General features: G+C 41.1%; 2 protein-coding genes across 2 annotated transcripts in view; one reads left to right on the forward strand and one right to left on the reverse strand.

Moving 5' to 3' along the window:
- sh3gl3a (SH3-domain GRB2-like 3a) overlaps positions 1-7,257 on the forward strand; it is a 28,462-nt gene extending 21,205 nt beyond the window's left edge. The window contains exons 7-11 of the mRNA XM_084540918.1: positions 240-343; positions 1,071-1,192; positions 1,323-1,355; positions 2,555-2,620; positions 3,109-7,257. Of these exons, the coding sequence (XP_084397044.1) occupies positions 240-343; positions 1,071-1,192; positions 1,323-1,355; positions 2,555-2,620; positions 3,109-3,311 (528 nt within the window). The 3' untranslated portion in view covers positions 3,312-7,257. The remainder of the gene's footprint in view (positions 1-239; positions 344-1,070; positions 1,193-1,322; positions 1,356-2,554; positions 2,621-3,108) is intronic.
- A 1,187-nt stretch (positions 7,258-8,444) lies between these two features.
- Positions 8,445-9,970, reverse strand: gjd6 (gap junction protein delta 6; the record flags this gene model as incomplete). Its single annotated transcript, XM_084541745.1, has 1 exon — positions 8,445-9,970. The coding sequence occupies exon 1, from the start codon at positions 9,648-9,650 to the stop codon at positions 8,445-8,447; it is 1,206 nt and encodes a 401-aa protein (XP_084397871.1). The 5' UTR covers positions 9,651-9,970.
- Positions 9,971-10,513: the final 543 nt, after the last annotated feature.

The following is a 10,513-nucleotide window of genomic DNA, read 5'->3' on the forward strand; positions in this document are numbered from 1 at the left end:
AGTTACTGATTTTTGTTCGTAACCAGTGAATTTGAGGTTTAATACATATATTGTAAATAGACAGGTTTAGATAATTGCCTCATGTTGTCATATTCAGAATTTAGTCAAATAATTACTCAATGCTTTTATAATTTAAATCCGTTATTCTCTTTTTGGAGGGTGAGTCAGTGCATACATCGTATACAGTATGTGTGTGTGTTTGTTTTTGTGTACACATGCAATGATGGTGTGGCCAACAGGTGGAGCAGGTGAGCCAGCTGTCTGCACTGGTAGAGGCATCTTTAGAGTACCATCGGCAGTCGCATGAAATCCTGGAGGAGCTCAGCGGAAAGCTGCAGAAGAGGTGAGGAGGCAGCTCCACTGTTCTTGAGGCCACGCTTGCCTTGACTTTCAGTAATTACTTTGCAGAGTTCATCCTCTGTGGGACAGTCAGACAGTCACATTCGCCGTCATATTCCTGTTCTTCAAAAAACTAATTTCACTCAGTGTGCTTGTGAATGATTAAATGTGATGACAGCAGGTTTGTGAGCTGTATATTTAGAAACTAAGGTGACTCTTATTTTCTGTTAGTTTAATACTGTATGCTGTTTGTCTGGGTGTCATCTCTGCATTCCTGACCTTTTAGCAGGGTACTGAAGCGTTATTAATAAACCTAAATGTGGTACACATTCGTGACACTGGCCCGCTGCATGTGACCTACATCAGGTCTCTGCAGGGCAGGCTAAAAACTGCAGAGATGGGATCTGACAGGAACCAATCACATGTTACATTGTGTCCCACTGCTGCAGATCAGTGCATTGAACAGTTGTGCAGATAACCTTACACATGATTTTGTGTGCATTTACCATAATGTGACATGCGATGCCCTGCAAGTAAAGTGAGGATGCTTTCTCCTTGGCAAGTTAATCTGCAGAGCTTTAAATAAAATTGGATTGGATATTATCTAACTGGAGAAAAATACAGATAAATAGTTTGCATCTTTTTGGACCCCGGAAATTCCTTAAGTCTAAAACAGTAAAGCATTCATCATTGTGGATGTTGTTTTCTTAATTCTTTTCTTGTCATCTTAGGATATCCACAGCCAGCAGCCGGCCGAAGAGAGAGTTCAGACCAAAGTCCATCAGGAGCAGCATTGAGACACTGGACAACAGCCAGCATAACGGCCTGTCCTACAGCTCCTCAATCAAATCAGGTACACTTCTCTCCTGTCTGTCTGTATTTGATCTGTGCTTTTGGTTTCTTTTACATGTCACTTTCTCTGTCATCTCCATCTCCATTGTTTACTTTGATTTGTAGTATGTTTCTTCTGTTGTTCCTTACAGATATGCAGATCGACCACACAGTCAATGGGAAAAGTAGGTATTCATTTATAGTGTTTAGGTTTGAGGCATGTGCTCCCCTTCGCTTTGCACTGATGTGTCTCATATCCAGATATAGATACAGTATTATGGCTGGATCATATCAGATTGCCATGTGCACTGATATTTTAAAACGGTCAACAAACATCTCACATTTTCCCCATCTTCTAGTACCCTGACTAACCCTTTTTCATTGTTGATATGTGAGCTGCCCCTATGCTTTTTAACTGTTGAGCATAAAACAAACTCACTCTGAATCAACCAAGATTGATTCGTATTGCTGGCCACCTGGCGTGTTGCTGAATTTTGTTCTCTGAGCTCACATCTGATCAAAGAAACCACGGACTGACAAGTGAACACTGTCGGTCTCTTGATGAAGAGCCAGGCTGTCAGCAACAGGCACATGTCCTATCAGTTCATCAATGTAGCATTAGTGCAGTTAAACTGAGACCATGAGCTGTGAACAGGTTTCATAATATTGATGTCTTCAGCTTTAATTAACAGATATAAAGCTTGAAGCTTCAATTTCTTAAAAGGTACTGAAATCTATATCAATATGTCTTATATTTATCCCTGTTCTAATATTTTCAGCGCTCTTTCTCCTGGTGTACAGTTTTGGATGCATTTTGCCATATCACGGAATATTTCTGCTTCCATCTGGAGAGTACCATTGTATAACACAAAGCCTGAGTACAAACTTGCTCCTAATAATTCTCAATATGTTTGTCACTCTCAAAACTCTCCTCTAAGTCTTTGCCCCGCAGATTGAGTGTTTTTGTTGTCCACTGGTGACTGTGGCTCAGTAGATAGAGTGGGTTGTCCATGAACCAGAGGGTTCAAGTCCTTGAGCAAGACACTTAACCCAGAGTTGATCCCAGTGCTTGGCACTGGTGTATGAATGTGTGTGTGCTTGTGTGGACGAGTGGGTAGATGTGTCACAGTCACTGTGGCTGTAAAGCGCTTTGAGTACCAGTAAGTAGAAAAGCACGATGTAAAGTCTGTATACCTGCCTTTTCTATAAGATTTGTTGCTGTTCTACTGCTGGCAAAAGTCAGACACTACACACACAGTACTCCACAATTGTGAGGATTCCAGTCAAAGCTGGGAGGATTCTTTGATCAGACACTCAGTCTGTGTATTGTTTTGTGTTGTCTTGTGCCGGGCACCATATTCATTTGTCTTTACATCTCATCCAGCCGATCATATAACCTCTGTCCCACTGACATGGCCTGAGAGCCCCACTACCAATGGCAATATTGACGGTGAGTAACACACACTGACTCAGCTTTTCACATCAGCCCTTTAGATTCATCAACAGACTTAACTAACAACAGTTTTAATTATTAATCAGTCTTGCCGTGAAAAATTACTGCTGGTTTCATTTGCTCAAATGTGAGTGTATTTGCGTTTTGGACTGTCATTCAAAGCTAACATATGGAATATGTGCATGTTGGATGTAAAATGATGTTGAAATGTAAAATGATTCAACTTAATGACATCTTTCAAAGCTTTCACATAAGGTCTTTATCAGTGGCTGACATTTGCTCAGATGTCATGGAGAAGCCCAGTATTGCTCAGTATTAGTAAAATTTTCAGTAAATGACAAAAGTAGTTGAGCTGACAAAAGAGCTGTGGCCTTTGAGCTCTTATACTGCAGTATCCGGTAAAGGAGAACCTGGTCCATACCTTACTGCAGATATGCCGCTGTGAAATAAGCGTTCATTTGATGTCTTTCTGTGTTTGGCTGCAGAGTCAGAGGTGTTGGACCAGCCGTGCTGCCGCTCCCTCTATGATTTTGAGCCAGAGAATGAGGGTGAGCTGGGCTTCAGAGAGGGTGATATTATCATCCTCACCAACCAGATAGATGAAAACTGGTATGAGGGCATGATCAACGGGGAGTCTGGCTTCTTTCCCATCAGCTATGTGGACGTCATTGTCCCTCTGCCTCAGTGAAGACCAGAACCCAGAGTCCTCCACAGACGCCCAACTGCCTCATCACACTCAGCCTCTGTCCTCGGCTGGACTCAGGCCAGAAAAATGCACGGGGCTGGATCAGCTTGAGGCTGACAAAAACAAATTCTGTCTTCTGTTTTTCCAACCAAGCCAGACAGGTAGTAATTTTGTTCCAAGCCAAGTTAAGATCAAGTGTCAGTGATTACATTGTTTTGATATTTATGAACAGAAGCCAATTGAAACCCTAGCCATTAACGTGGACCTGCCTGGTGGGACCCTTTGTGTCCTCTGGCTCTGACTAAAGTGGAAATGTCAACCTCTGGAATGCATCCTGCCCGTCCTTCATATGAAGTTGCTCACAGTTTATCCTCAGAGAAGTTGTTCATTGAGCTGCCTGTTGGCTTTGGCTTTATCGTTACTGCGTTGCATCATGCCTGACACACACTAACCGGTTAAGAAATACGATTTCAGTGAGTCAGTCGATGTTTAAATGATCAGCCAGGTCTTTAAACAGTTGAGTCACCCAAAGTACACATACTGTCTATCTCTACAAAGCTACTTACCTAGATACTGGTCCAAACAGGTCCCATCCTTTATGGATAGGAAATGAATGTCAATTTTGCTGCCCACACAGTTGAACTGGAACAATTTACAGAAATTCAGTAAAGACTTTTATTTATTGAAACGATCCCTTAAAAAAGGTTAGTGGCCAGCTTTTGTGCTTGTAAAATCTAAAATGTGCAGAAACATCCCCAGTATGGCTGCCACACTCCTGTTCTACCAGTGTGTTTAATATGTTAAAACAGTTCATGTTCTATGTTGTTATCCAAATGCAAGCTTTGTTCTTTACCAATTATGATGCCTTGTGAGGCTTTCAGATAAAGTCTTGCCAAAGTTCAGATATAATTCCAGTCTGCTAAAATTTAATTCTTGTTTATGACTGTTTGACATAATTATGTTTTCATAATTGTAACATTACATTGAGATTAAGAACTGTTTATAAGAGGTGTTGATGGACCAACAAACACAAGCAGTCAAACATTTAGACAGGTTTGAAAGCTGTGCTAATTTCAATTATTTATCAGCAATAGGTCAGCTGTTTACTGAAGAGATAATCCTCTGCAATCATCCATAGTTCCTCTTATTTTGGTTGTAAAGCCTACAGACTGACTGTTTAGTTTCAGTCATTGCTCTCTTGCTGCTTTCTCATCGGCATCTCTGAGAAGCCCCCGTGTCCTGCCTGCCCTGCCAAGACTTTTTACTGAGTTTACAAAGAAGAAAACAAATCTAAAATGAGAGTCAATATGTAAAGGCTAGAAGACTATTGTAATGTACTATATTCAGTTAATTATAGGACATAAATTATTTGCAAATCATTCCCATTTTAGACATCTTCCCAACTTTTTTGGAAACAAGCCTGTCGTTCATAATGTGCTGGTGCCCATGTGAAACGGTTTAATGCCGCTTTAAACAAACCTCTGGATTAGCCAATCACATCTGGGAGAGAAAAGAGAGAACTATTTAACACCCGCTTTTACCGACTTTTCTCATGCCATAATTGTGCACATGGTTTTCTTGTGCACTGGAGGATTATTGGTGACATTTCAGGCCTACTCATCATCAGATTTACCTCCAAACAACATAGTCTGAATACCATAGTCATTATTTAAAATGTCAAATACTTGGTCAGTGTTGGCTTTAGCGTGATGCCACTCTTTCCATTCCGTGGCTATTTATTTTAAATGTGTTTTTATTGCTTTGTGATTGGACAGTCAGAGTCACCGGCGCTTGGAAGTTTCCACTGGGACCATGGTAGACGTGCGTGACTCTGATGGCCAGTCTCGTGCTGTACCTCTGTACCTTTCTGTTCATGTCTCTTTTCTAAATGTTTCCTGTTAGCTGCTGTTCTCTGTGCTCCAGAACACATTTTGCAGCGTTTCTTTGAGGAACTGTGACCTCTGAATGTCCCTCTCTCTCTCTGTTTACATGCTCTGGCCTATTGTGACATTATGTAAGAGTAGGAATGGTCGTCTTGCAGCCACTTGAAAGTGCTTTTGATATGTCGTCTGTATTGCACTGAAGCTTTAGAAACTATCTACCTACTATATGTTTATGGACATGCACCTTTTGGTTTGGTAATGTTTTGCTTTTCCTCTTCTCTAGTGCTGCACTTTGTGTTTTTCAAAGCGGGGTTAGAATCACTACATATCAGATGTAAAGGATATGTGTGATGTCAAAACTGTAGAATCTAGATGTGTATATATAATGAAGCCACTATCTCAATTATTGTAATGTAGATTGGAACAAAATGGTTGTATCACATCTTAAATGAGAAGTAGGCAGAGTTTGTGGAAGTAGTAACTCGTATCACTGTCTCTTACTAGAGGTAAGCCATAGAATGAGAGAATGACTGCAATTACTGTGATTATGTTTATTTAGGAAGGAGTCCCACTATGGCATGAGTTGGTAAAACACCTCTGTATCCTGATAACCAGCAGCCATATCTCCAGTCAGTTAAATTGTACCTGAAAAGAAGTTTCTGTTAAGAAGTCTGCGTTCACCTCGTCTGCTATTTCTAAGCGTTCCTGTTTTATATTTATATTTCTATAGTTATATTTCTATTTTAGTAAGAAACATTGTGCTTTTTGCTCTCATTTTTTTGTTGCAGCAAATTCAAAACTGGTCTCGAAGTACAAACAAGAGCAACAGTCATGTCACCCTTACGACTCACAAAGAGTGAACGTAATCATCTGGTTCATTTATCGTAAAACAAAACAATAAAAAAAAAAAGTTTAACTGTGTAAAACTCAAGATGAAAAACAGCTGCCTTGGTGCATTTTAGCAACAAACCTTAAATCGAATTATACCAAAAACAAAACACGATTTCTGAGAAACCAAACGGGAATAATTCAAATGTTGAGGGTATTTTTTAAATGAAAGACAGGAAGACATTTCTGCAGTTACAGGCCCCTCCCACTTTGTACCACTATAGTCCCTGCCTGGTGTTAGGTCATGTTCAAGATGTTTATTATTGTGTTATTACTGATACAATGAACAGGAATTGTCTTTTAGCAAAGTGGAGTCTTTGGCACAATTTTTTTCAGTGGCCAGCCTTTATAGAGAGTTTATAGTACTCAAAGGTTTTCATGGGAAGTCCACTGAAAAAGTTTTTCTTTACGAGCTATGTGCGTTTCCTTGGTTTAGTTTTATTGGTAAAGTGATTTGGCCTCAGTATGTATTTGATTAATTACATTCTGCATTATTTAGTTGAATCTTTTATTGTATGTGGACCAACTCTACTTTTCATACAATAGAGAGAGAATAGAGCCAGTGCATCAAATGCTTAATTTTAGCTTGCAATAGCTTAAATGTCCAAGATGTTGCATGATGATTATTATGGATATCGGACTCTGGGGAGATCTTAGCACAGGGTGCTATCTATTGTCAGCATCACAGTACCTAACAGAAAGGAATGTCCTTGCATTCAGTCTCCAGAAAACAACACAACAAGATTATTTCTTTCTTCTGAAGATTTGGTTTAAGACATTTTTTAAGACATTTATGGATTCTGTTATCATCGAACAAAAACTATACATATCTATACCAATTTTCTGTCCTACCTGTTGGATTTTGTTTACATATTTAAGACTGAATGCAAGATTAGCTTATTTTAAATGTATTTTTTTACAGGTAGCCCCACTGTATGAATTACTGACACTTTGATACACTAAAATAAAATGTATTAACACTGTACCTCTGTTTACCTTTCCAGTCTCCCTTCAGTATTAATTTACTGTAACTGTCCACTTCTTGGCAAAACAAATTTGCAGTTCTGGTTTATTTTTCTCTGTAGCATAATTTATGCAAAGGATGTTTTATAGATGTTGTAAATGAATATAAGAATAAATATATTGTGTAAATAAATGACCAGCGAATATTGAGCCGACACACGCACATGTGTTTTCTTTCAATGCATCCTGATCTCTTGTACATCTATGTACACTGTACGGCTAAATTTATATGGCCCTGTCCACCTGCAGGTGCCAGTTTGGGCTTGGCCTCTTAGTTTCAATGAAGGGAACTCCAACAGCGCACACTGACGTTAAACAACAGCCTGTTTCTAATTTAGTGTATTTGGCTTTGTTCGTTTCCATTTTCCCAGTGTGAGCCTGACTTTATGACTCACACCCAGCATTGGTGTTGGACCTCATCTAATGTAGTTCAAGGATACTGCTATTATTTTTATTTTTTCTATTGTTTAACATTTTTTATTTCATGCAGGACAAATATTACTTATCTATTATTAATTTGAATCTCTAATTTTTGCCTCTGTCAGTACTGTATACATTAAATTTACCCAACAGCAAGTCACATACAACAGTCTGAAAAGGACTCATGCGACCTGTGATGTGACTTTACGATTATTACACATTTTTTATTAAGGATTGTTGGGAACCGCTGCCTTCAGTCAACCCTCACACTCTTCCATCTGCATCTGTAGGGGATATTTACACACTGCTTCTACTCTCACCAACTCACTTCATTGTGAAAATACTTCAAAAGTACAAACACGTTTTTTGTCCAAATCACCTAATCTTGTCCAAGCTTTACGACTATTCCAGCATCAGCATATAAAGCAGTATTTATTGACAGGAGCATTTGATATCTTAATTTCAGTGTGACTTTTCAAGTTCTGCACTCTCCAATTACGATTTTATACTAGAAACATTGCAAATAATTATTTTTATTTTTTTATTTATGTGTATTAATGAATGATTTCTAGTCTCCCAGTTTGTGTTGAAATACAAGATTTATTGACAAGAATTACAAAATAACAACAGCAACAACAGCATTTATTCTACATGAAGGTTCTAATCTTTAGTTAAATGTTAGTTAATGTCCTTAAGGGGACATGAGAACAGTTTTTATTTGTCATTCTCCTGTGATTTTTTTAAATTATATTTTTTACTAATGACCTGGTAAATGTAAAGAGCCCCTCTCTTTACATTTACCGCTGACCAAGACTTATTATTATTTATTTATTTTTGGCAAATCAGTCTTTTTGTAAAATCTGAATGGAATCCATGGGTCAAGATAAAAGGCAGTAACATGCTTCTCTATAGTGATATATAACTATATCCAGACCTCAATGCTCCTCTGCTTGGACCCTCTGATCTCCCTCTTACTCTTCAAAGGCTGCCTCTCTCCTTTGTGGGACTCCTGTCTCTTGGATTGCTCCTGTCTAGTCTTCCTGGCGTCCTCGGGCTCCCTCATCTTGCCGCATTTCATAGAACAGCTCCAGTCAGGCTGGTGACCAACCACTAGGTCAAAAGTGGGCAGTGAGGTGGTGCTAGTCACTTCCCTGAAGCCAAGTGAAGATATGAGAGAGGGGCTGTCTGGAGGGAAGGTTTCATAGCCCCCCTCCATGCCTGGACAGCCTCCCCAGGACACTCTCTCTCTTAGCCTCACTACCTGACGGATCTTCTTCCAGCCCAGGTGGTTAAGCTCTAGCAGGTTAAGTAGTATGCAAAAAACCCCCACACAAAACATGAAGAGAAGGAATATGGTCTTCTCTGTGGGTCTGGAGATGTAGCAGTCCACTGGCTGGCTGCAGGGGTACGAGGTACATAAGAAATGGACAGGCACCTGGAAGCCAAACAGTTTCCATTGAGCCAAGACAAATCCCACCTCAAGGATAGCCCGTAAACACACATGGAAGACATAACATTTGGATAGGACCCCTCCAGAGACGATGTGAGCCTCTGCACTTCCCTCCCTGAAGGCACACGCTCGGGCCTGGCTCAAGGACACTATGTTGTTGGCGTCTCTTTTCTGGAGGCTTTGGGCGGTGATGTGGTCCAGCACATCCGCCAGGCTGTGACCCAGATGCTTATGGGAATGGATGGAGCAGCTCTCAGAGTCACAGCTCTGATTGTACGCTTCTTGTCCTCCATCTTGCCGTCCGTCTCGGCCTCCCTGCCCTGAGATTTCCCCAGGTCCTTGCCCCAGTCTCAGGGCGGTGTTGTGGGGCAGCTTGGACAGGTTGTGCCACGTGTAGATGATGAAACAAAGGGATGGAGTGGAGACACTGATGATGTGGAAGACCCAGAAGCGAGGTTGCGAGATGGGAGCGAACGCGTCGTAGCAGACGGTGGAACATCCCGGCTGTAGCGTGTTGCACACAAACATCTCCTGCTCGTCGGTGTACACGTCCTCAGTTGCCACGGCGACAATGAGCAGCCGGAAGATGACCATGACGGTGAGCCACAGACGTCCGATCATGGTGGAGTGCTGGTGGACAGCATCCAGGAGACGTTTGAGCAGAGTCCACTCCGTCATGGTGGCCTGTGGCTGCCGGCTGCCTCGAGGAGGGACAAACTGCCTTGAATAGAGCAGTCTGCTTGGGACTGATCCACGTCTCCTCCTTCTGAACTCCTATCCAACTGAACTTGCTGATACCTTAAGCCACCCTGCCCTTCTTTTTCAAGGGCTTGTTTTGCAGCTTCTCTGAATGTTCTTCTAATATCATAGCCCCTACCCTTCCTAATACTGCAGCCTGCAGTAGGCTTCTTCTCTGTCTAAATGTTTGCCAGCCCTGCCTGGCTGCCTTGTGAACAGTGGAGCCATCGCAAGAGGGAGACACCCAACTTTCAGAGATAAGGATGTCCACTTGACATGAGTCACTTGGCACGCTCACTTCTCTTCTGTCCTTAGGATCCATTTTAAAACCAAGAGACATCACCCTTCCTCTACTGGAGGACCTGCTGATAGTGCAGACTGATATAGCATTCTTCACAGATTAGTCCTCTGAAAGCTAATGGGCTCTTCCTTTAATGGAGAGGCACTTTTTAAATGATGACCAGCTCAGAAGAGCACGCCAGCTGACAGAATCTCAAAAACACCTGTCCCGGTGTTACAAAAAAAGGTGGCGTCTGTCAGGATGCACAACAGAGCAGTAAATAAGAAATACACATCAAGACTGGTGACAATAAGGCTGTCCAGAGTTTTGCATGGTATCTGCTAATGTTTTCTGTTTCAGGGCTTGATTCTCCTTATCTGTGTTTTAAAAACAGACCCTTGAAAGGTCTCCTAGCATTAAATCATTTTGTCCCCCAGATAAAACACTTAGTGACCCCTTCCCTTACTTCAAACAATCCTGGCAAGCCCCGTCTGAGTCCTTGTCTCTGCCCACATTCTATTTA

This window comes from Chelon labrosus (genome assembly GCF_963514085.1).
Source record: "Chelon labrosus genome assembly, chromosome: 3".
NCBI lineage: Eukaryota > Metazoa > Chordata > Actinopteri > Mugiliformes > Mugilidae > Chelon > Chelon labrosus.